Genomic DNA, 27251 nt, shown 5'->3' on the forward strand with positions numbered 1-27251 from the left:
AGTGAGAACCCCCCAGTAGAATAAACCTTTCTCCTGAAAAGGTCCAGCCTTTTAGTGTCCTTTGATTTGGGAGCAGGCCCTTGTAGTGGTTTACGTACTACAATCCACAATATGGCACATGTTAATTTCAGCATGATTTGCATTCTCTGTTCAGCAGAAAAAGGATGGCATGGAAATTGGAACTCATAAGAAACGTGCACTGAAAAAGCTGTGTAGAGAATCCTGCATAACACCGGCCCACAGTATGGTGTGACTGGCTCTGATTTCTGCTATTAGCTTCTTCAATTCATCGGTACTATAGTTATTCAAAATGTTTAATGAAACATAACACACTAGAACATACGTACAGAAGAGACGATAACTACTTTTACTGAGTTCTTGAAAATACAGTTTGAAATTAAACTCAGTTTCATATATCAAAGAGGGACAGATGATGTATACAGTTAATTTAGAGAAGACTGCATTTTTAAAGTGCCTGTCACTAAAATCTTTTTTAAAAATGGAGAGCATGGGAGCAATTCTGTACCAATTTTAGTCAATGGACTTTTTGCCATTGACTTCAATAAGAGTAGAATAAGTCCCTAAATCAGTAAAAATGGCAACCCATTCTAGCACTATTTCTCCTAAATAGTCTAGCATTAGCACCCACATTTTCAGTAGTGAATTTAATTAATATGGATATAACCAGGCTGTCAAATCCCTTGCTCAGACACATTCACTCTAAAATGGTGCTACTGAAAAAAAATGTTAGATGGCGAATACCGACACTGAATCAGAAGAAATAATTTGTTTACTTGGTAAGTACACTTAGTGCCATAGCAGAGAGATCTGAAGAATTGAAAGAAGAACCTAATGTGTACAGGCAGCAGTGAAAAAGGAGGCAGGCAAACTGTGGCATTGGCAATTAAGTAACCAACTGAAAGGACAAGCGTATGCTGCATGTGTTTGTTCCCTGCTGCTTTATGGTTTGGAAATGGTGGGTCTAACGGAGATGGAATAAAAGATGATACACGTAGCACAAAATAATATACTGAGGAGAATGGTAGGAAAGGTAGACAGTGTACATGGGAAGAAATTAGGGGGAAGATGAACTTGGGACTCTTGGTGATAGATAGGTTGGAAAGCAGAGGTGACCTGGAGATGCAATAAGAATAGAAAAAGAATGACCAGTAAAGAAAGGATAGGGGAAAGAGGACAGCAGCAAAGGATATGGAAGACCAAAGATACAAAGGAAAGATTATGTCAAGAGAAGTTTGCAGAGAAAAGGTCTGGAACTCCAAAACCTATGAACCTGTGCCATGGACTGGAAGGAGTGGTGAAAAATCGTGGACTCCAACCCTGTGTAAACGGGAAAAAGAGTCAAGAAGAAGTGAAGTATGAATATTGACATGTGAACAAAGAGATGACTAAATCAGTGTAAGTCTCCAGATATAATTACATAACATTAATTTTAATATACTAGGTATTTATGGTTAAGCTGCTGCTAATAACTTTCCCAACAGCACCATGAAATTGACATGATTTTTGACAGTTTCCCTGCAGCCCACTGAATTTTTAAGAGCAGCAGTAAAATTCAAAGATTTATTCATTCACCTTGTAGGTGCTTAGTGAAACTATGAGCAGCAGAAAGCAGTGTTTCCAAAGATTCAGAAAGACAGTGCTGCATCAATGGATATTTTGTAGTCCTCTTCACATCTTTAAGAGTAAGAATTTTTTTTAGTTCAGTGGAAACTGATCCATCCTCACCATGAAAGCTTATTATTCATCACTGGCAGGTGAGTGGATGGATTACTCACCCCTTGGTGACCTGCAATTCAGCAAACAGGAAAAATATATATGGGGAACGCAAAATGTATTAATATACTTTTCATAGTTAGCCTTTTCCCTCTAGTAACCCTTCAGCACATGCACAATATGTCGGAACAAATGCCAGCACGGGATAAAAGTTAAGGAGTATGACAATGAATTTGGGGTAGAGAATGACACTAAATAGCTCTGATCTGAGGGAGGTAACCAATTAACTAGCTTCTTCTCTTGCTTCACACACAGATTCGGAGTGTCATGAGAGAGTATATCCACTGAGGGGTACTGATGTAAGGGCATCAAATAGTGTGAATGTTCAGATATCTCAGATACAGTTGCATGAAACTTCAATGAGAGAATTCTAGAGAAGTTTCTTGGGGACACAAATGGAATGCTGTTGGCAATGTCTGGAATAAGCAATATCATGATGATCTTAAACATACACAAAAAACAACTGGTTTGGTGTGTGTGTTTTTTAATTTTATTTTAGACTCTTCTTTCCTTTTTTTAATAAATAAATTAGAAATTTCAAATGCTGCATTAATTTTTGTATCAACCAGATAATTTTTATACCATTTTAAGATTTAATTTGTGCATAGACTTGATGGTTTAGAAGGCTGCTGATGGGCAGCAAGACTAACTTTTCAGTTACTGGTTCAGACCTCACCCTGGCTAGGAGTGCTCCCAGATAGTCAGATAGTTATGATTTGGTGGTTGTTTGGGGAGACTATATTAAATGAGTTCGTTACCCCAGTTCAGTTTATTTTGACCAAGTGTCCACATTTCAAAACAAAACACAATAAAAACACCCTGCAATCAGACTTGGCAGTGATGTATGTCTGTATTGGCAGTCTAATGAAGTGAGGAATCCTAAATACCCTAGCAGTGATTCCTTTAGATAACCATTTACTAGTTGGTGAAAACAAAAACACAAATGTACAGTAAGGAATTGAAAATTAGGAAAACCAGTGCCAACCTTAAAATACATGGCGTAAGACTGAAGATGTACAGATGGATGGAAATGTCAGCCACCTTTGAAAATAATTTATATCTCCACAGCAAGCTAAAAAGAGAAAAAACCCTAAAGCAGTTATCTTAGAACACAATCGGTTTAAACATTAACCCGTCACTCTTTGGGCAATTAAATAAAAAAATACTCTATTAAATAAGCTTTTAGGCACTCCTATAGTTCATTATGCTTCCATCTAGGATACAGTTGTTTAACAGTACTCTTGATCCTCTTACTGAATTAAAAAATGGAGTCGATGTACAGCAAGAGGCTTCACAGTCACTCTCTCTTGGTTTAGGATGCAGGTAGCATTGCTCACACATAGTCCTATATTATGAATCACATGATGCAATGGAATTCACAGAGTGTTAATAGCTTTTGTTGTGGAAAATTCTTACCTTATGAGTCAAAGATAAAATGAAATCCTATGTGAAAAAAATCAAATATCTTAACTGTATATAAATTTCTATTGACGATGTTGTCAAAATTGGTATCTTTTCTGATGGATAAATTTCAGGAGACGATAATTTTTTGTCATCACAGCAACACTGGAGAAAGTGAGCTCCACTTCCTTATGGCAGTATATGAAGTTTTTTAATGCTCCAATGCTAATGTTCTGATATTCTCCATACTATTTATCTATATTAAGTTTTTACACTGTAGTTCATCTCCAATAGCAAAGTCCCTTGTGTAATTTATGGAGCCCTCTGGCTTTTCTCCCTCCTCTTTACAAGCCAGACATTAGACTAAAGCAGGCAGAGACCTCTGTGCAAAGGCAAGTGGCTTTACATAGTGGCATGCCCTCTATAACCCACTGTTCAGGAACAGAGCCACAACATTCACAAACCTATATGCAGTTGTTACAGAAAGGAGAATAAAAGAACATCAAAAGCAGATATGTTCTTTAGTACAGCCTGATTGTTTCTGAAGCTGGCCAGCATATTAACTTCCAGGACATGCTGCAAGATGAACAGAAGCAATTGCCTATATCACTGGTGGAAATAAATGGCACCCTTCCCATGCTGGTGGAAAGTCAGTATTGGCAGGCATATTGTCTGCTGACATCAGGGTCAAATTCATCCCTGGTATCATTGTAGTTGCATTAGGGATACATTTTAACTAGAATAGTTGTCAACGATAGATCTCAAAGACTTTTCAGGATGCCATGGGATAGACGGACATGCAACAATCATTGCCATGAGGAAACATGCTGATAAACCTTCATATTTTGAGTGCTATAAGATGCATTGCTGTACCAAAGAACAGACATCTTTGACAGGTACTGAGAGCAGTCTGTCAACACATGCACATGGCTGAAAAGAACTAGAACTATACGACCAAATGTTCAAATTTTAGGAGGGATGTGCCCCAACCTCACAAAAATTCCTAATCTCACCCAAGAACGGGACTTTATCAGAGTTTCATCTGAATGTCTATTTGCCATGTACCAAATAATCAGGAGGTTGAGGTCACAGGTGGACTTTTCAACTGAGCACAAAGTTCAGTCATCACCAAGTTCCAATGATACTGTACATCCTCCTTCTGAAGAGTGACACAAATAGGGCTATATTCCATAAACACTTGACAGCTGCCGAAAACTTTATTTTGTTCATACTTCTTCTTCTATGCTTTAATCCATGCATGTCTGATGTAGCCAAGAAATGAAAATATTTTCCCTTGAAGCCATCTTCAAGAAATTGCTACTTGTTCTGAGAAATCATTCATGCCCTTCCATGCCCCAACAAAATGCAATACTATATCTGTCCTACATATTATATCTATCCTAAATAATACTAGCACACAAAATGATCTCCATGTAAAAGTTTTAAATCACAAAACTACTGAATAGCATTGAGATAGACATAGTTTCCAAGGGGACAAGAAGAAGCAGCCAGCAAACATTAGAGAAAATTTCTTACTGCAGTACTTGTTTTGATGCAGGAGATAACCATCCTGTATTATTCAAAGCAAGAAATGGTAACTGATATTTGTTTCTTAAAAATTCAGACTTACTGAAACACCAATACTTGCTATGCAGTATAATTCAATACTATAATGAAACAGAATTTGAGTAGCCTTATTTCTAAACTTTCACATTCACACTGAACTTCTGTGCACACTGCAGTAAATCTTTTTTCTCTCTGACTGAAATCAACATCCACATATTTCGTAACTAATTACTTTACTGATATCCATGCAGCACTTAAAACTGTTCATTCTGAATGAATGATTATAAAGCTGTCACTTAGAAACTAAAAGTTTTCTTACAAACCAAGAATACGACTTAACAAGTACATTTTGCTTATAGAGGCATTCCTTATAAATATGTGGTGCAATATTTTCAACATACAAATGCTTCATTTGTTATGCAGATAATTGCATAAAGTAACTTTTATAAAGTGCTATTTTCTTACCATGGCAGGAACCATCCACTTCCTCATATCCTACACTGCAGATGCATCGCCCAAGAGGCACAAGCCAATCCCCATCTGCTCCACAATACAGTTTTGGAGTATCCCGCTCCTCAGCGCTCTTCACACAGGAACCTCGTACTTCCACCAAAGAGGAAGAGTCAACCCTTGGAATAGTATCAGGAAACATAGCCAAGTTACGAACCGTGAAAGGGCACTTTTTGTAGTAAACGCGGACAGAGACCAGAGCAATGCAGGCTCCAATGTCCTGGAAAGCAAGATAGAATCCTTTCCTGTTTATTGGCCCAACCTCACGAACTTCTGTGTTGAGTTTAAGGATGCGATCACCCAAGTCCATCTGGGTAAAACTCTCATCAGCTGCAACAGTATCAATTTTAGTGTATTGGTTTGGCTTGAATTTAACTCCATGGGATTCATCTGACTCCATGTAGTAAAGGTTAAAAGTTTCCTTGCAAGTTCCCAATACCCATGGAATGCTGTTGCAGTCCCGCAGGGTAAACTTCATTTCCACATAAATTTTCTGGGCTGCATCACGGGAGATCCAATTTGTACGAAGCCAGTTGTTTTGGTTTGGTTCCATTACATTACATACCTGGTAGGTGTGAATGGGACGATTGTGTTCATCCATTTCAGTTATGGCATCCCACTGAAAAGAAAATAAGTTGTTTGAAAAACCAAGAATCATAACCTATTTATATATATATAAACCTTAATAGAGTTAGAACATTTCCTTTACTTAAAAATTAGAGCTTAGATATTAATTAGAAGAAGGTTTACTATGGAAAAGATATTTTGCATCTTAGATGTTCCATGTTGAAAAGAACAGAAATCAAGAAAAACTGTATCAGTAAAACAAAATTTCTAATGATCTTGGCTTCAGTGGGGGATGAAGTTACTTGGCCTGTCTCAATATCAGACCCTATATGTTCTGTATTACTTTTATTGTCTCTTCGTCTACCAGTCCCTGATAGCCCTCTGGTAATTTTTGTTCCCCCTTCTTCAACAACATGAAACTTCCAAATTTGTGTACAGCATTCCAGGTGTGGTATAACTGTACATATTGCTAAAAGATTATCACTTTGTATACATCTGCTTCTTAAGTGGAACAGATACTGTATAATAACTTAGCAAGGGTAAAAATGGCTTTTGAATAATGTGGCTATTAGCAAATGCATAAATGGGCTTCTTGCCAAACTGTAGCATGTACAGAGTTTAATAGGAAATCATGCCTTTGCCATGTAGTCAAACTAGTATCTCAAAGAGCACACAGAATTAGAGATAAGCCCATCTTGTGAAGGTTAGATCTGAATCTGAATTTCAATGTTCTCTGAATTTGGAAGGTCAGGGAGGGATCTGTTTTTCCAATTCTGGACTCTCTGTACGATGAATAATGTTTTTGTATGATCTTTCCAACTGAAAAATCCAATGTGAATGTCTCCAGTAAGATTCCTGTTACAAAAGTGTTTATTCTAATGCCACACATGAAAGACTTGTAAGATGCTTACTTTATTATGAAATCTACTAATTTAAAGGGATCAGCACTGGTTGTCAAATATATACTCAGTAAAGTTGAACCAATAATCATTTTACAACTAAAGACTCATTAGCAATAACAGAAACTCAGGATGTGTATTTCTGTTCCTTAAGAAGAACTATACTCATAGTATAGATCTAGGCAGTATATAGATCTAAGGCACTAAGTTCTGAGTGGCCTTTCAGACATGCCATTCTCATACGCCATTCCACATGTAAACAGAGATAGCAGTGAGCTGAACAGCTGTTCCTAAATACCTCTGAAAATGCCAGACTTCTTTCTTTTAGTGCGATAAACCATCAAAATTTACATTACACTTTTATAGCTTATGTTTGCAATGGTATTATTTTGAACATATATTGAATAAAAGTTGTCTGTATGTGAATTAGTTAATAAGACACTCTTTGAAAACATCAAAATGAAATGGGTAAAACAATTAGAAGTAGAGAAGTCCATGCAGTATTTTGTCTCTTGACATTGAATTTCATTTTACCATGTTAGTTACATAATAAATGTTATGTAACAATGTGCATTAGAATTATAGTCAATATGCAGTTTCAGGTGCAATAAGGGAATAATTACCTTCAAGTCATTAAAACAATTATTCAAACATGAATTCACATATTGTTAGCACATGATACTAAAAATATATTGTCCACTCCACAACAGACAAGACCACCATGTTCTAAATTAGGTATCTAAGTTAAACACCTAAACAAATGTTTTCGCTTTTAGAGATGCAGAACATCTATCATTCCTATTTGTTTCAATTCCCTGAGGAATGTGTACTTTGCTTAGGCAACTCTAGACTAAGAAAATCTAGATTGTCTGTGCTGAATATAATCTCAGTCCTATAGCACATTCACCATTTATGAGAAAAGGAACTGTTCTAACCTGATTTTGAGGCATCTGTCCTCAGTAATGAGGACAAGAGATCACCTCTGTACCTCCTTTCATTGTGGATATGAGAGGAAGAAATTAGTTAAAGTATTAAGTTTGGTTTTATAGAAGTCTAACCATTTGATGTTATCTTAAAGGACAATGTGAATACTCAAATGTAGAGAAAAATAATATTGCTTTATTCCATAACTTTTAAGAGTGCCTTGCTAGTCCCATGGTGGGAAAGTCCACGTGGATCCACAGGGGACTTCATGTCACCTCCATCCTCCCTGGACATCTCTAAAAAAAAAAGCATCAATCCCTCTTGGAGGTAACATCAGTCACAGTGGCAACAGCAGCATCATTTCACAGCCTCATCAGCCTGGTAACTTTTACCAGCCAACACAGTTAACTTTAAACAGCCTGCTGTCATCAACAGAAAGAGTTTAATGTCTAGGAAGAATTTTTTTCCACAGAGATAAGGGATTCGGGAAGGGGAGGAGATTATTGTCAGCAGAGAAGTCTAGGGAGGGAGAGGGGAACACATCAAAGTAGTCACACAATATGAAAAGAATGTTGAGGGCTCAGAGCATAAGGGAGAGCTAAGCAGGAGCTGTTCAGGCTAGAATTAAAATAAGATACTATTGAGAAGGGTTTTAAAAAGCTAGAATTAAAGAATAAAACAATAAAACATGGGAAGAATTAAACAATAAAACAATTAAAAACAAAAAAAACATGGGGAAGAATTTAAAAAAAAATATATACTAGAAACCCTCTGGACCCCCTATCTATATTGTAAACTCTGAAGCAAGGACATGTAATCTTGTTTGTCAGTAAAGTACTGAGCACAGTTTGGGAACTGTATAGATAACTAAATACATAATCTCCTGTAACTTAAACCAAAATAAGAAAAAGAGCTCTAGTGGCATGTGTACACCAGGGCACATGTGAGAGGAAGATGCTACCAGAAATAGCTCCAGAGGTCTCTTACAAACATTGGGTCAAACAACACAGAAGGATTAGCCAGAACGTAGTTTTTGAACTGTCAGTCCGTCCTGTTGCAGTGAATTAGCTTAAAATCAAAGAGCTCCAGCTGCTACTCTCTCCTTCAAAATATCTTGTAAAAATATCACTTCTCATATGCTATTTTCCTCACAACTATTCAAATATTTACTTTGAATCAACACCCTCCTTTGAACTAAAAAAATAGAGTCTAATAGTGCTAGTTAAGAACATAAATCTGTTTTTTCTGCAGTTAAGGAAAAGGTTCTCCATATAAATAACTAGTTTCAAAATACAAAACAAGAAGATCCATATATAGAGACAGTTTTTCTAGTCCACTCAGGGCAGATACAAGTTTTATTAGAAATCCAAACGTATTAAACAAGTAATAGCTAGATGATAATATAATATACCTTTGAAATGAACATCTAATTTGCTCCTGCCATTGTATTTGGAAATAGAGTGAATTAGAAAATATATATATTTGTGTGTTTATCTCTACTCTTCAATGCCAACTCAAAAATGGAAATAGATCCCCAAGACATCTACCCAAATTACTCCAAAATTTGACAGGCAACTGAATTTGTGATAATCTGTGTCCAGAACATGTTGATCCTAAGATAAATGCTTGTTTATTGTCTGTTTTTATTCTCAACAAAATTAATATAATATATTGAATTTAACAAGTAATAATGGTCCTGCAATATTGAACAATTGCTAAAATAGTTCCTCAAAGCAAACAACAATCACAGCCAGACCTCTGGAAAGTGCCTGGTTCATACATATGGTGGATGCTCAACACTTCTGAAAACTAGTCCCTCTGAAGTTGAGTCAAGCTGATTTTATGCTTCCACTTATTTTAAAAATATTTGATAGCAGCAATAGCATAAAACTCATTCCATCAACACAACTGAAATAGTGGAGAGAAGAATTTGGAGTTTGGAAGAGAATACATTTACAAATTGTCTACTCAAAAGAGAAAATATTAGATTGGGCTACAAAACAGCAATGAAATTTTATTGAGTTAAAATCTCAGATGTTTTCATATCTTTTCAAGCTACTTTACAACCTTCCCTTTTCATTTTAGGACTTAACGAATGTTTAATCACCATATGGAGAACACTGTAAAGGGCTAATGACTTAATTTATTACCTCCTGGTAGCACTGTTATAATACTGGTAATTATTTTCACAGTCTGTTCGCGCGCGAGTGTGTGTGTGTGTGTGTGTATGTGTTTTAAAAAGTGAATATTACTCTCAGGTTAAAAAATAACCATAAAAGAACCATTAATTGCAATTCAATAGGTGGTACTGATTAAGGTTTTATTTACACCACCATTAAGATTATATTTCATACACCCAATTATTTTTCAAATACTTGTTACTTTCTATTTGAGGAGATTATTATAAAGAAAGATAGATACTGGGCCATTTTCAGCCCACTGTAAGCAGGTGTATCTCTCCTCTGAAGTCATTGGAGCAGCACCTGTTTAAACCTTATACAAATCTGGACCACTGTGCACGGTGCAAGTAAAAGGGGGCTTTTCCTGCATCAGCATGGACCTATATAGTCCCCACCCGCTTCTGGTCATGTTGGGCAGGGGGTGGGGAGACATGATGATCAATGACCCCACACTGACCTGATCTGCAGCTGCAGCAGAAAGTCACTTCCTGGCTTTCTGTCCCTTAAAGGGGCACAGACCTTTTCTAACAAGTCAGAAAATGGCCCCCACCATTTAATGTGCAGTGAGGTCATTAGTTTGACAAGTAATGAATGATCAAGAAGGAAAAGAGTAAATAATGAGGAATTCACAATAATAAAAGATGTTAATGGGGAAAGCAAATCTTCTTTACTCTGGTCACTGTGTTTGTTTCATTACTTCCTACAAAAACACATCTGTAAAGAGAGAGAAAGAGCAAATTTCTTTTAAAAATGTGAAAAAGCTTATAGTCCTGTCTAAGTAACATGCAATGATTTTTCATCCAAATTAACGGACAAAAAACATTCTTTCAATCAAAACTGATGCCAAATCTATTCTAATCTTGCTTTTTTTAAAAAGAGCATTTCACTGTGATTGAGGACACAATTCTCAGTGAAACACCACATAAAAATGTAGGCCAGCATTTTTAAACCAAGCACCTAATGTTAGGAATCTAACACAAAGCACTTTGATTTTCAGAGGTGCAATCTTTGCTTCCACTGATGTCAATGGATCCAGGATCAGATTCTTAAAAGAAAACGGATTAGTTATGTTGGTATTATAAAAAAAACCCATGATGCAAGGAGGCTTTTCATTATCTGATGAAAGTTGTGACACTGTGGGGACATCAAGAGTGTGCAGGAATGGGTAATTACATTTCACTTAATCATTACATCCAATGGGAGATAGTAGATATTTTTCTTAGTATTTTAATTTTTTAAAAAATTCATTACTGTCAATAATCTAATTTATTACTTTATTGGGTACCAGCACTTGCAGAGCTCAGCTAAGAGTCATCAGCTGAAGTCTACAAGTGAATTCTCACTTTCAACAGAAAGCTACTGTCAACTTTTTTGATCCTATTTCCATGGAAATAGCAGTTAAATTGGTGAAAATAGAGTAAGGGGTTTTAAAAAGTTTAGAAAATTCTCTTTTTCTGTTTCCATTGAGATGATCTCCATGGAAATAGGATCGGAAAGGTCAAAGCTAGACAACAACAAAGAAGAACTCTCACTTAGCATATTTAGGTTGCAGGCATCTGCAAAATGTGCTGATTTCAAAATTCACTTACTGTAGCAGCATTCAGAGCAAAAAGTTAAAATTACATAACTGTGAAGTTTGGAAAAACTTTCTAATTAATACTTTTAGAAAGGGTCATTTTGAAAGCATGGTTGGCCTTTAAAACATAAATCTTTGAACATGGCAAGCTCATGGAGTATTAATCATAAGTATAGGCTTTTTAAAAAAAGAGTTTACATTTTAATGTATATATTTTTGTGCTTGTGTAGTGTTCAACTCTCTTTCCTTTGGCTCTGTATTTGCAGCTGTGATGCTGCAGAAATCAGAAGTTCCTGCCTCTAAGAACAGCAGTAGAAAAGAGCTGCAATAATATGTTTTGTTGCTGCAAGGAACATGGAGAAGGGAACCTGACATTTTAGATCCCATTTCTGTAACAGGGCACCATTTTAAAGCTATTATATTATAATCTGAAAGCCTGACACTTATGCAGTTTGGGTGAGGAAGTAAATGACATGTCTCTGTCTAATAGAACAGGTGGCAGAGATGAAGATCCCCTTATAAAAGGCCATAGTGATCTGAGAGATCACATCTCTGTGCAAGAGAATGTGGTATGTGAAATATTTGCCTCCAGGCAAGTAGAGAAAGGAACCAGATGCGACTTCAAAAGGTGCCCACTGAATCAGGTGATACCAGCTTCATTTCCAAATTATAAATTTGCTCACTTGGGAGTATGAAATCACAATGTAAATACAGTACAACACTGTTCTAGCTTTGCAGAACCATTATAGACATTTTTATGAGCTAAACAAGGGCTTGAGTCATAGCCCTGAGCATGGAAAACAACACACAACTGTGTATATGCTCAAGGCACCCAATAGACCAAATGTCATGAAATATGTTTGGATTTCAAGTCCCTTGTAGTAGATGCAATGTGTCACACTCTGGCCTCCAGCCAGACTCTACTCCTCCCTCTAAAAAGAGATTCTATTTGCCCAGCACATGAAAAAGAAATATCACAAATGTATCTAGAAAAAAAAGGAAAAAAAACTTCATGGGGCAATGCCTATACCTGATGACAGATTTCAAATACAAGTCAGGAAAAGGAAAAGCCATTTGTTATGGATAAAGCAGATGTACAGCCAAGATGCCCCATTCGTCAGTCAATTATTGTAGGAAAAGATGACCTACAATCTGCATAATTTGAATTGTCCTTATAACCCATCAGAACTGCAGAATCCTAGAGCCGTCAAGCTTAACCAGCAACATTATCTCTTTATCTTTTATTACTACTGTTTATATTAGCTGAGGGCCAATATTGGCTATTTTAAGTGAGTTCTCCCTCTGTCTTCTTAAGTGGTGTCACTAATACTGGCAATCTCAAGTATTCAGAAATCATGATTCAAGTCCCCAAACATCCTGAGATTGGCTTAAAAACATGAGGTTTAAAATAATAAATAATTAGAGAATTCTTTTTATTTGCCTCTTATGTTTTGAGCCTTTAGAGTTCACCTTTTAAAGCTTCTCTCTGCAACTATTTACACTTTTTTAAAGATGAAAGCAAAGATTTTTACATAATTACATGAATTCCTGAAACTCACCATAAAATTGCAAGGGTTGACAATACTGGGGTTATTTAGCATTTAAGGCAAGATTAAGACCATGAGTTTGCCATTTTAAAAACTGCTAGTCAGATAGGTGGAAAGATGGTCCTGAGATTAAGGCACAGGATTAGAAACTACCAACCTTGGTCTTAGTCCCAGCTCTGCCACAGACTACCTGTGTGTCCTTACAAATACAAAAAGATTAATGGGAGGGCGGGGGGAGAGAAAACACACACTACTCCATCATATTTGCTTCCTCAAATGTCCTATTTAATTACTTATTTATTGAGAGCCTGAAGGTATTGTTATCTTGTGAGGAGACAAACATTCTCACAAGGCATGTTCATCCGCTCTTGTCAAAAAACTCTTAGGAGGGGAAAATGCCTTCCTTCCATCTCATCCCCAATAGCACAAATGGAGGGAAGCACCATGCCCTTAATTATTTTAAGGTATAAAGCTACCAATATCTGCAAATACTCTATTTCATAAAAGGTGGCAAAATACAGTATCTACTTAATGATCTGCTGTACCCTGCATTCTGTGCATCACTCTTTCATAGATACCTTAATAAGGCAAAGATATCATGGATATTGAAGGTGTCATGTTGCTTTTTAGTGCCTCATTATTTTCAGGTTTCTCCTAACCAATTTTTGTTAAAGTCGATGTTATGTTGTAGAGATGAAATATTTTAATACACACAAGTATGCTTAGGTTGGCAGAGTAATGCTTGGAATATTATCTAAATAAAAGCATGTGTAAAGTGTTTCCAACCTATTCTTTACATTGCAAACATACATTTTATCACTCAGGCTCGTATTTAGCGTTGATAGTTTGCTCATTTATGCAGAAGAGGGCATAGTTCCTGTCTCAAGGGGTTTACAATCAACAGCTTAGATTCTGCCATTGGGATCCACAACTGTGGACCCTTACTCCCTACAGGGAGTCCCACTGAAGTCAATGGGACTTAGCAAGAAAGAAAGGGAGTCAGTTTGTGGATCCCCTTGCAAGATCTGTGCCTAAATTAGACAGTATATAGAACACACTCATGGGCTGAAATAATGTCCTAGACTGGAAATCGTTTGATCTTCTGTTTGTTTGCTTAGGATTGTTCATTTTGTCATGAATTTGTTCCTATTGTGGCTAACTGATGTAAAACCTCAACACAGAAGTGAATTTTAAGAAGGAATTTGACTGTATACTTTTAAATGTGTCCACCTGAATACTGCTTCTCCAAATAGGCCAAATACTTTACTTGAGAATATGTTAACACAACCTTTGCCTCTCAAAGGGATCTTGTGTATGACATAGACTTTCCATAATTTAGGATTTTTAAAAAGTACATACCAGTTCTGTGGTTTGAATTGAATTTTTCCAAGCAATGTTTTGAATGTACAGTCTGGAGATACATACCACATTGTGCGCAACAGTCCTTGCCATATTTACAGATTAGGATTCTTTTGAGCAAAAACCCTTTTCTCAGTTCTCTACATGATTCATTTACTGAGGCTCTGTATCACTGTAATAACATCAATTCTTGACAGGCTCCCAGGGCTATCTAAGTGGGCTGCAGCACTGCCCACTATCTCCACAGAACATTTGCCCTTCCCTGTAGGTTGTTTGTAATATCAGCAAAAACCTATATGTTCTTCATCAATTATTGGACCCAAGCTACCTTGGCACTTATAAAAAATATTCTTATTTTGACCCCAAAGTAAACCACATTATTTGGGACACATTTGACTGTCCACTGTGTAAAGGAAGCTGGATGACACATGCTAAATAACATCAAAACTATTTTCAATTTACATCCCACTCGAAAACTGTTCTAAACTCTGTTTCTCTGTTCAGGGTAGCCGGAACAGATTTGTGCAGCTCTTTAATGAGCAACAGAATGTCATCTATATAGATGAGATTCATTTTGTGTTCAGTCTGAATATACTTCATGTCATTCATGAATATGATTAATGTAACATATGTTTACAATATTAAGGCAAATAGAACTGGGAACAAAAGTCAATCCTATCTAGTCCCTCTTTAAATCAAATGCAGCAGATCTCAGGATTTCAAGTCTCTAGTTTGTTTACTGAAATTTACATCAGATCTCAATTTATTTACTGTGACAAAGTTCCTCCTCTACCTTGGTGGGTCCTGCGCTTATTGGCAGATTTGCTCACCTCAGTGATCTCCCCCACAGTCTGGATCAACTCCTCCTGTGTCTGATAAGGAGTTGGGAGGTTTGGGGGGAACCCAGGCCCGCCCTCTACTCCGGGTTCCAGCCCAGGGTCCTATGGATTAGCAGCTGTCTATAGTGCCTCTTGTAACAGCTATGTGACAGCTACACCTCCCTGGGCTACTTCCCCAAGGCCTCCTCCAAATACCTTCTTTATCCTCACCACAGGACCTTCCTCTTGGTGTCTGATAATGCTTGTACTCTTTAGTCCTCCAGCAGCACACCCTCTCAGACTCAGCTCCTTATGTCTCTTGCTCACAGCTCCTCACACGCACTTCCTCTCCTCTGGCTCCTCTCCATCTGACTGGACAGAGCTCCCTGATTAGCCTGCCTTGATTGGCTGCAGGTGTTCTAATCAGCCTGTCTGCCTTAATTGGTTCTAGCAAGTTCCTGACTACTCTAGTGCAGCCCCTGCTCTGGTCACTCAGGGAACAGAAAACTACTCACCCAGTGACCAGTATATTTGCCCTCTACCAGACTCCTGCACCCCACTGGCCTGGGTCTGTCACATTACTTTTTTTAAATATAAATTATGGGTATCCCCACTCTACTCTATCAAATGCTTACCCTTCATCTAACAAAATAATATGCCAATTAATTTATTCAGCTGCAGTTGCCTGTTCTTCCAAGGCATAGATTCTTAAACTTCCAGAATTACCATCTTGTTCACACTTCCTCTTTTATTTGCAATCAAGTTGGCTCCCACTAACGACTGAATAGCCCTCTGTGACAATTACAGCAATGGTTTTCATAGTAAAGAAAAGTAGAACAATATTTAATGCATATTTATCTTGTGTTAATGTGACGTAAAAGCTAGAAAAAAGGAGGAAACTTGGCAGCATGTAATCATAGAGCTCTCTCTAAACTACGACCAAGTGCTCTACAGACCAGTAGCAGACAAAAGTCAATAGTTTGGGAAATTCTGTGGTGTGACATGTCTGTCTGGCACAGATCTTGGCTCATGTGAGTAATAAACTGGGGCCTATGTTGTTACAGCATTTTTATTTTCTTTATTAACAACTTGTAATCCATTGTTTAAGAAGAAAAATTGATCTACAGCTATCACCAAATTTAGGGTCTGTAGTAGGCTTTAATATGAACGAGACTAGGGTTAAACAGCAGCCTTCATTTAGCACTCAAAGAAGCTTAGGGGCTAGTAGTTCACTTTTAAATGTTTAGAATGTGCTCAGAAATCATCACTCCATGATACATTCCACTCACATGCTGCACCATTTTTATATTTTCCTTGTATGTTTAACGATACATTTGCTTAGTCAACGAGATTAATCTGATAAAGTGTTCAAAGAGTTGATCTTTATTATTGGAAGTTCATAAGGTTAGAGGTTCCTGTAAAGTGCAGAACATTGATCATTTATTAACTGATATGCCTCCCACCATTACTATGCAACCTCTACACTTTCACCATTCTTAGTTGCTAGACTAGCAATTGACCTTATCTCAGGCATGGGCAAACTTTTTCGCCCGAGGGCCACATCTAGGTGGGGAAATTGTAATCAGGGCCATGAATGTAGGGTGGGGGCAGAGGGTTGGGGTGCGGGAGGGAGTGCAGGGTGTCAGAGGGGGTGCAGGAAGGGGTTCAGGACAAGGGGTTGGGGCACAGCAGGGCAACAGGTGTATGAGGGGGCTCAGGGCAGGGGGCTGGGGTGCAGGAGGAATGCAGGGTACAGCAGGGGGCTCAGGGCACGGGGTTAGGGTGCAGGAGGGGTTCGGGCTCCAGCCCGGTGCCACTTACTTTGGCTCCCCGCCCCCCCACAAGGCTGCAGGGACACGGTGCCAGCCGCTTCCAGGAGCGGTGCGAGTACAGGGCAGACAGGGAGCCTGCCTTAGCTCTGCAGCGCCATGGGGGTGGCAATCCCATGGGCTGGATCTGGCCCATGGGACATAGTTTGCCTACCCTTCCCTTATCTCCTGAAGTATAATGGGTTTTCATCCTAAATAAGTCATACTCTACCTTGTTAGCATACATAAGGTTGAAGTCATATTTTTGTTTACTTCTAAGAGTTTCCTCAGAAGGTTTTTTTCCCCTTTCATATTTCCTCATGCTTGACAGTATTATTGTTTAACAAGATAATCCTTCAGTCTGTAATTGTTGAAGCCAAAATTTTCCAAGCGATGCTGCCTAAAGTTTGACGTTTAAATCTACATTTAGAGTCCTAAACAGATAGCTTGATTCTGAGAGGTTCAGAACAGCCACAAGCTAATTGCAATTGTGATTTTAGTGACCAGTTCTGAACATTTTGGCCAGGCTGTTTTATTTTTATTTATTGTAAGAAATAGAGCTGTGCAAGTAATAGATATATCAGTTCACTGACAATTGTGAATTTTTGTTTAAAAAGTGTTTAAGGTTGAACAATACATTTTGTTCAACCTGAAACAAGACACTTAATTTTGGTAGGTTTTTAAACATTTTGGTGTAACCAAATCTGTATTTTTCACTGAAAAGTTTTGGCCAAAAAATTTAATCAATCTCTAAAAAGAAAGGCTATATTTTGTTATAAAATATCTTTTAACTGTCCTATCCTTAAGCTTTAATGTACTTCTCCATTCAGAAGAAATTAATTTTATTATTTAGAAGTTGAATGCAAGAGACAGGCAGTGGGGGACATGGTCCCTAATTATGTGAGCTATCTCAAAATACGTCTCTTGTATGAAGCCTTGTACAAGCAAAATGAAATAAATTTACATTCATAGACTTTAAGGCAACAAGGGACCGTCATAATCTTTTGAGTATGCATTTTCCTGAGTCACGGATAGGAGGAATAAATTCTCCTTTTGTTTACCCAGAATACTTTATATATACTTTTCACATATTTTGATCAGAGAGTGTACCAGGAATGTCTTGGATTTTTGGTATAAACTATGTGCCCAGATCCACAATCACATATAAATTAAAACCTCATATTATTATACGTTGCCTAGTTAAGGTGTCAGGAGAAGTTTTAATTTAAAACTGGATTAATTTTATTTAAATCATATACATTAAAAGGCAGATAACCCTTTAACTTTGTATACCACAGGCTATTTTACAGATCCTTCTATCTTCATTCATGTTCTTTCCTTCCGTGGACTGAGATACATTTTTATTAAAAAATACCAAGGTTTCTTTTTGTTGATAATCAATATTGTGCTTTGTGAGACCAGTTCCTGAAGGTTCTTAGTAGCCTATTTAGGTAGGTGTTTCCTAAAGAAATGCAGGCCATCTATCTTTTGTTTCTCCCAAATATAAATGTAATATTTCCATTGTAGGTAACTCTGAAGGCCATTTTACTATTTCATGTTGTTATTTTCAAAATATTCGCCATAATGTTTAGCATAGGAACCCTTTATTATCAATAAGTAGCTTAAACATTTTGACAACTGTACTTATTGTTTCTGAGACAATATTGTCTGTCCTTTCCCAACTGCAGTTTCAAAACTGTGCAAGACTCTCCATATCCTAAGATGATGACATTTTCACAAGGGCAAATCTCATTCTATGAGATCAAATGATATTATGAGGGAGTATTACCCATACTGATCAGCATTTTCAAATTAATTTCAAGGAGATTTGCGGTGGTACTTAATTTGCTAATAAAGCATATCTGAATAGAGACACAATATAAGTTCCCCTATATGTCTTGCCAAATAATAATGTAGAAATATGTATTTACCATAATGATCTGACTGAAGTGAGTGGCGTTGAGACTTAGCATGCAGGGTTGCAGTGCCACTCAGGTTTGGCCCTGCTAAAAGGTGGTTGGGCTATGGCCTCCTGGCTCCGCAGCCTACGTGGATGCACATATGTTGCTGACAAATGAGATTCTGGGTAATGTCACGGAATTTTTGAAGTTGGCATAAATGGGATATTTTCTCATTATCTTTATGTGGGAGATAATATTATTAAATCAGGGGTTGGGAATTCTTTGATTGTAAACAGGAATCTCCCTGACATACGAGGAAACTTAGTCAATACAGTACTGCCCCTTCTCAGGTGTTGTGAGATACAGTCTGCAATTGCCTCCTGGTTCTTTGAGGATAAAGATAATCTTAAAAGAAGTCATGCAGTCCAAACAGCACAGATGAGCTGTCAGAAAGGCAATAGATCTCCTCCAGTTTGGCAATCAGAATTGGGGTAAGTGCCTGTGATGAACTGGATCAGACTGTTTCTATTAATTTACAATTATAAATAAAAATAAAAGGTATCAGATTTAAATTAACATTTTATTGAGTAGTATTGTTTGTAATTAACTTTGAAATTAGCCTTTCATATTGCATAGTATTTTCTGTTATTTTTTTCCCTCATCTTCTCAGGATTTCTGATTTCCCAGACCCAAAAGGTCTGCATATAGTCTGGGTAGACATGTAACTTGTGTGTACTTACCCAAAAACTGAGTATACCAATCACAAATTTCAAACCACTATGTCATCACATTACTCTGTGCCTAGGGTGGAGAGCCCTACCCATAGGAATATTAATCCTTACTCTCTGCTGAGGTTATACCACTGTGATAAAGGAAATGTGCCCTTGCTTACAGTAATCACGATTAGGTAATGGTGTGGAAATATTGACTTTTTAATGGTAATTGTGTTTCCTTAGGACAATGCTCGTTAATATTTTCTACCTCCTAATATTATACTTGGCATGCTGGTATGGTACTGTTATCTCATTTGCTGAAAGAATGTGCGCGTCGTGTGCATATGCGTGTGTGAGTGAAAGAGAGGAGAGATCAAAAGGGAAGAAATTTTAATACAGGGATTTGGGGAAGATGCATATCTATAACTCTTTGTTCACTAGAGTTTGCAGAGTGCTTCTTTACAGAGAAATAGTTAAATGAGTAAGCATACTTGTATTTGAATCTATGATTTGTAATGGGATCTGACACAATAATTAGTGTGCAGTAGGCCAAGGATAGTTTAATATATTTCCCCTTTTTTTCAATCCAACTTTATAAAAATTTCATTAATCTTTAACATCTCCAACAAAAGGCAATGAAATATATATAAATAAGGAAGTAACAGCACTTAATAACAGTCTACTTTATCACTTATGGAAACAGACCATATTTAAAATTTAGTATTAGATATTGGTTTCTAAAAATAATTGCACTAGTTTTCATAGCAGCCAATTATCCAGCTGTTCAGCACACTGAGATAAAAGGCCAACCTGAGAACTCCTACTTCCTGAATTACTAGTGGTGAGGAGTGTAGCAGATAAAATTTTCTTGTTCTGGTGTATGAATATGACATGGGAAGAGAAAAGAAATTAGATGCTCTTGAAGTACCCATTACCTCATATTCTGATTACCCATTGTAATGCTGATAGCCCTAAATCCACAGCTAGAAAGCTTGTTCTGAGAGCAAGAACTACAAAAAGAGAAAGAAAATCAAGAGGCAACATAGGAGAAAAGTGTAGATCAAATTAATGAATTGGAAACAAACACGTTAACCTCTGTGGAAGCCTACACATTAAAAAGAAATGTTCTAGATATGGTTAGTTTCTTTTCACCCAGGGGAATAGCTAAGCATGAAACTGTCTGTATGTGAAAAATTCCATGAAATTCCCCTTTCAGAGCTTCCTTTTAATTCTTCCAAGAGGGAGAAAGGGGTTTTTTCTTCACTAAATTCATCCCCCATAACTCTCAGATCCTGTGGGAATCCAACAGATGCCATCCAAGTGGAGGCCTGTGGTTCCACACTACTTCTTGCCCAGATGTCACAGTTTCCTAGCTCCCAGTCAGCCTTTTTCTAATGGAGGTGAGTTGACAGGGCTTACCCTGCTAGGGTGACCAGATGTCCCAATTTTATAGGGACTGTCCTGATGTTTGGAGCTTTTTCATATATAGGTGCCTATTACCCTCCCACCCCCATCCCTATTTTTCACACTTGCCATCTAGTCACCCTATACCCTACTATCTACTAAGCTTGGACTCCCTCTTTAAAGGGAGTTTCAGGACACTGAGCGGGTTTCTCTCAGATGTTATTACAGCCTTAGCACATTGATACTGGGCACCTGCAGTTTAAAAGCAATGCTGTCATTTCTGAGGAATTTAGACAAGTAAATGCACGTTGGCTTGATCGCAGGAAGAATCATTAACTCTTGCCATGTGGAAGAATAAACTGACAAGTAAAATATGGATCACTAATAGCAAAATATTAAAATTATGATCCACTGTACATATAACAACCATACTTGGGTCAGGTCTGGATTTTTTGGAGGAGTTGAAATTTTTGTGGCGCTAGAAAAATGAGCAAAGAAAGACTCAATAGGGAGTAAAAGCAGCAAAGAATCCTGTGGCACCTTATAGACTAACAGACGTTTTGGAGCATGAGCTTTCGTGGGTGAATACCCACTTCCTCAGATGCATGTCAATAGGGAGTGGCATACGTTCAGCAGATTGGAAGGTCAGTCTCAAGTTATTGCTTGCTCTTAGTTGCTCTATGTTGTTTGTGTTTTAATGCCTCCTATGCACTGGCTCTGGCAAGGCCTTTTAGTCTTTATATATTTCTAATGTAAAGTTATGCTACAAGTTACTTCCGTGTGCAGAAACTTCTCACTTGTGTGTTTTTAATTCCTGAAAAGGTCTGTAACAGAAATGCTTAGAGCCAAATAGGGCACCAGGGCACAGCCACAAGTGAATTTTTATACCAACGTTAAAAAGAAAAAGAATTACAGGAAATAAACTAAGATTAAGTCAGAATACAGAATTTGTGACCACTCCCCCCTATTACTTGCTAAACTAATATTTTTCCTTAAAGTAACTGGTTGGTAAACTGCTGTGATGCTGAAATGCTGTACCAATACAGCAGTAATTATGCTTTAACGTGTCATGGATCAAAAGTACTGGCATGTAATTCTTACTATAATCTAAGAGCCATAAGTCTCTCCTTTTGGTTTTTCAAAATGAATTCTGAGCTTACTTTCAACTCTATAATTCTAATTACTCCATGCAGATTTGGTTATGATTTTTTTAAAAAAAGACAAAGTACTGGAATTCTCGCACACTAATTTTAGACACAAAGAAAGCCTATAAAAATCACCTGTTGAACACTGAAAAAAGAAGAATATTAAGCATAGCAATCCACATATATATCCTGTCAATTATTTAACTTTTTCATCATTAGTCTATATTTATGATTTTTAATCTGTATTTCTCTATTGCAAAATAAAAAGAGTATTACACAACTGCATTCTGCTTGTTTTTTATATAATGTGATCTGGGTATTTTCATATTAATAGCACTTTATACAAGATCTGTTAATGAAGGAAAGATTAATGGCCACGTGAATGCACAGACAAAAAAGGGGGAAAGCCAAAAAAGGAAAAGAAATTAGCATTCTGTGTTTTTAGAAGTAACGCTAGACAACAAATTGCCCTTTTTTAATAGCAATTTCAGACCTAGGAAAAAGTCAATGGACAAAGGAAACAGTTAATTAACTCTAGTGTGCATTGTAACAATTTATACTGTTACTCTGAAGCTTGAGAAATTCCAGAAAGAGTTGGTTAGTTGGGCAAACACACACTTTCTCAAAAGCATGTTTCACAGAGATCTTGAAATAAACAGAGGACTTGACACTAAACTAGTGCTTAAATTGTGCCAGGGCTTGCCAGTCTAGGGTTAACAGTTCCTAGCTCCAGAAACTCTGGGCTCCCGGGCATCAGATGCTGCTCTACAACTGCCAAGCTCTGAAGGCAGCACTGCTGGGAGCAGCAGCTCAAAAGTAAAGATGACAATACCATGCAGAGGCAGTCCTAGCCCATTGGGGGCCCAAAGCAGGAATATTTTTGCACCTCTCACACACAACACAAACTGAAAAAACAAATAGGGGGCCCTTTGAGCTGCTTGGGACCCTAAGCAACTGCTTAGTCAGCTTACGCCTAGCACCAGCTCTGATACCATGCTACCTTTACTTCTGTGCTGCTGCTGGTGGGGTACTACCTTCAGACCAAGGTCCGTGGCCAGCAGCCGCCATGCTACCTCTTTCATTACAAAATTAAGCAATGCACTAAACTAGACTACTTCAGCATGGTAGCAGCTATTTATAATGCTCCCTTCCAATGTTTCATTGTAAATGCTCAAGTGTGGAAGTTTTGCCCTAATTCTCTAATCTTTATCTTGCCAATTCATCTTTTGTTTCATCTAAACTGAATTGGTATTTGACTCTTCGAGCTCATTATGGTTACATGATGGTGATCCCAATGGAAATGAGACTTTGAGCTCAAAGGAAGTCAAAGAAAGGTTAAAGCATAAACCTCTGTATTGGTCAATGCTATGGAGATGACTGATTTTTCTACAGAAAGTGAGTTCCCACGGCAGGCCAACTGACCTAAGGATATAGTGTTCGATCACTAATATACAGTGTTCAAATACCCAAGAATAAGTCACAAGAATCTAGGGAAAATCTGTTCCCAGAATGTGTAATGCGTAACCTGGGGCATGATCTAAAACTCAACTAGGAGCGATTCATACTGGTCTGGTAAAAGTAATTTCTCCCCAATTCACTATATGGAGGAATAGCCTACCCATATGGAAGCTGATGGTACTAGTGAATATAATAAATCTAAAATGAAAATCATTTAAGAGCAGTAATCCCTCTGGATGTAGCTACTAAAAAATAAAGAACAAATGATGGATTAAAAATAGACCTAAAATTCTTTCCCCAAAATTTCTATATTTCTAATAAATGTGAGAAATGACAAGTCCTCGTGTCTTAAATGCAATAGAAAAAAAAATATGTATAGGCCACATCATTACACTGGCTGCACACAGAAAGGTTCTTGCCGCCACCCAGAGTCCCCTTAGCGTCAGTGGGTTCTGTGCAGTACATGGTCAAAGGATGTGACACATTACTGATAATAAATTTCATTGTTGGTATGTATGTATTAACATTAAAGTAATTGTAATATTTTGAAATATATGCAGTCATTGGACATCATCAACAAAAAAACCCACTATATTGTAACAGTTCAGTTCTGGACTCTCAACCATTTTAATAAACACAATGCATCAAAGTCCTTTGGAAGAACTATTTATATTGCATTATTCACAAATATTTATGGTGTGATTTCATAACTCAGGAAGGGTCATTGTAACAAATTTTAAAATATTGCCAGTTGCTAAATCTATAAAAGCATTAAATGTTTATGAACACTTTCTTGAGAATATAATCAATTTAGAAAACTAAACCTCTCCCTCCTAAAAGAACAAGAATTCTACCATGAAATGGTAATGAAATGGAATAGAAGATGTTTGTATGTATGAGGATATTTACCTACTTCTCCAAAACTTGCTATGTCACCATATAATGTCACTAAATTACAGCATTTCTCTCTGACAACATCAGACTTTAAATGCCTAAGCTTTAACTTGCCTAGATTTCAAAGGAAAAGACTGATTCTAGCCAATCTCACTCCAGCCATGGTGCAAGGTACGATAACTTTTTCCCACATGAATTGGGACAAACTAATTTAAAGTCTGACAATGTAACACAACTACACTTGGTATTCTGAATGACATGACTAAAGAGAGGAAGCAGTACTTAGCTGAACTCAAACAAAAAGTAAAAACACATATTTTGCAGTATAAAACATTTTTAGGTTTGTTAAAATTTTCATTTTCCTCAAATTATAACCTACTTTATCAAATTATGAAATGGACCACAATATTTTATCTGACATCAGCAAAAAGATCTAATGATTAAGAAACACCTTTTGCCAGTTGCATTTTTAGGGATGTTATTTACTCTCAATGCATATAGGGAACTCCTAATAATGTAGTGAAGAATATATCTCACAAAACATAGTTTACAGAAGCTCTGTTTTGTGTTAATAATCTGTAGTATTTTAACTAGATAGATGTATTGTACACTAAGCCAAATGCTTTTATTTAATTTTAGCATTAAAAGCTATGTTTAATGTTCATTTTGGTAATCTTTTTGAAAGTCCTCTCTGCAGACTTGTCCTTGCCTGTATAATATAAAAGTAAATATTTGTATTGCACTTTTCATATATAAACCACTTACAAACTTCAACTAATTAATCCTCACAACACCCCAGCAAGGTAGAAACTGAAAGTAGGGCCTCCATTTTACAACTGTAGCATTACAAAAAGCATTTGAAGTTCAATGAACAGTTTACATTATTCACTAAAAAGTTTTGAAAATAAAGGAAGTTTTCCAAATGTTCAGAATCAGAACTCTAATTTATGGACCACACTATAGGGCATCAAGCTATTTGATAAAAATTCTGATTCTGATGTGACTAAGCTAAGTAAGTTGTACAAATCCAATATAAAACAATTCACCTTAGGCACAAAATCTATGTCCTAGGTAAATCCCATTTAGGACCTATTTTGAGAACATAAACAGGATTTAAATAATGCCCAATCTTCTGGCACAGGGATGAATTTCTCCCTTTTCTGATTAACCAGGGTTTTGCACTACTTCCCTCAAGTTTTCTTAATGCTTACAAACTATTTTACATTAACACACACAAATTATTCCATTCACCACAGGAATGTAGACATACAGTAAAGAACGCTAACTCTTCCATCAAGCACCACATGATCTTTCATGACCAAGTTGCTTAGGAAAACAGATGCTCATCACCAAAATGGCAACTCCAATAGAGCATGCCCATCTAAAATCATGAACGGGGCATTAGTTCTGTACTTATTTGCAAGGGAAAATGCCTCTTTTTGAGTTGCTAAAATGACAGCTTTCATTGACCTGTTTTTTTCCTTAGGATTTTCCCATCTTAATACTTACCTAAGTTTGCTATGAGAAGGAGCAAACAATGACTTACAGTTTGATAGCAGCTAATTAAGTCTCCCACAAGATGTATACAACAGGGCAGATTCTCTGTAGAAACCTCTGCAAACTCCAAGAAAGGGATTCTTTGGCATAGAGGAGCCATTACAGGCATACAGTCAGCTCCTAATGTTGCTTGCTAGCATAGGGAGTGTGTTGGGAGGAGCAAAGGGACAGTGAGAGTCTGGAACACGTGTTCTGGTAATCCCCAGCTAGTTTAATGTTCCTTAAGAGATCAAGGCCAGCTGGCATAAGTTATAGCAGCCTCTAGACTGCTCTAATTTTTGCAATGGCTGAGACAGAGAATCAGGAGTTGCAATGGCTCCCTGACAGCCTTCCAGGTGTGATCCACCCCTAGAGTTTTTCAAACAGAAACCAAAGACTCAAGAAATTTCTACATGATTGAATAAGCTGGAAATGGGAATGGTGCATCCAGAATACAACTGACTGCAAATCTGTCTGAATACCACAGAAAAAACACATTCAGAAGCAATATTACTGTTAAGCACCCACACTAACTGTGGTTTCTGGAGACCATGATTAATTACACACTTAGTCTTGAAGCTGTGATCTGGGACCTGGGCAGTTGCTTAGAGGTAGAGAGCTAATTTCTATGAACGATTATCTCTCTTCCCACTGGTTAACTCTAAATCTACCATCTAGAGTTGTTTTAACTCTTTGTTTTGACCTTTTCCACAGAAAGATCTTTCCTCTGCACAGCTGGTGTTCTTGGCATTCCATTTTTAGTGTGGGCTTGGAAATCTAGGGATATTTTCTATTGGTTAGGGCCCCTATAGTGTTTTCCTTTTTTGTAGTTTTATATCTACACTTACATGTCTGACACACACACACACACACACACACACACACACACAAAAGAGAGGAAGCATTTGAACTCCAGCAGTGAAAAAATATGTATTGGTTTAATCAATCAATTTTTTCCCATTAAGGACCTCATCCAAATGCTGTTGAAGTCAATGAGAGTCTAAGAGGAACCTTATGCTTTTGTGAATAAAGTACTGGGTTGAGATTTAGAAGGTTACACTGCTGCCTATATACAAACTTCCTGTATAACCTTAGTCAACTCGCTTAACCTTTCTGTGCTTGACTTCCCTGTCAGTAAAAACAAGATGCTTCTCCACCACCAGTCCACACAGATAAATGAATTAGTGTTTGGAAGGTGCTTAAATATTACAGTGATGACAGCCTAGACCAGGGGTCAGCAACCTTTCAGCA

General features: G+C 37.2%; 1 protein-coding gene across 4 annotated transcripts in view; it reads right to left on the minus strand.

The window, feature by feature from the left end:
- Positions 1–27251, minus strand: part of EPHA6 (EPH receptor A6) — an 898770-nt gene that overhangs the window by 651410 nt on the left and 220109 nt on the right. For all 4 annotated transcript variants that reach the window (XM_030581541.1, XM_030581522.1, XM_030581531.1 and 1 more), the window contains exon 3: positions 5227–5890. In XM_030581541.1, the coding sequence (XP_030437401.1) occupies positions 5227–5890 (664 nt within the window). The remainder of the gene's footprint in view (positions 1–5226; positions 5891–27251) is intronic.

The sequence above is a fragment of the Gopherus evgoodei genome, chromosome 1 (assembly GCF_007399415.2).
Source record: "Gopherus evgoodei ecotype Sinaloan lineage chromosome 1, rGopEvg1_v1.p, whole genome shotgun sequence".
Lineage (NCBI taxonomy): Eukaryota > Metazoa > Chordata > Testudines > Testudinidae > Gopherus > Gopherus evgoodei.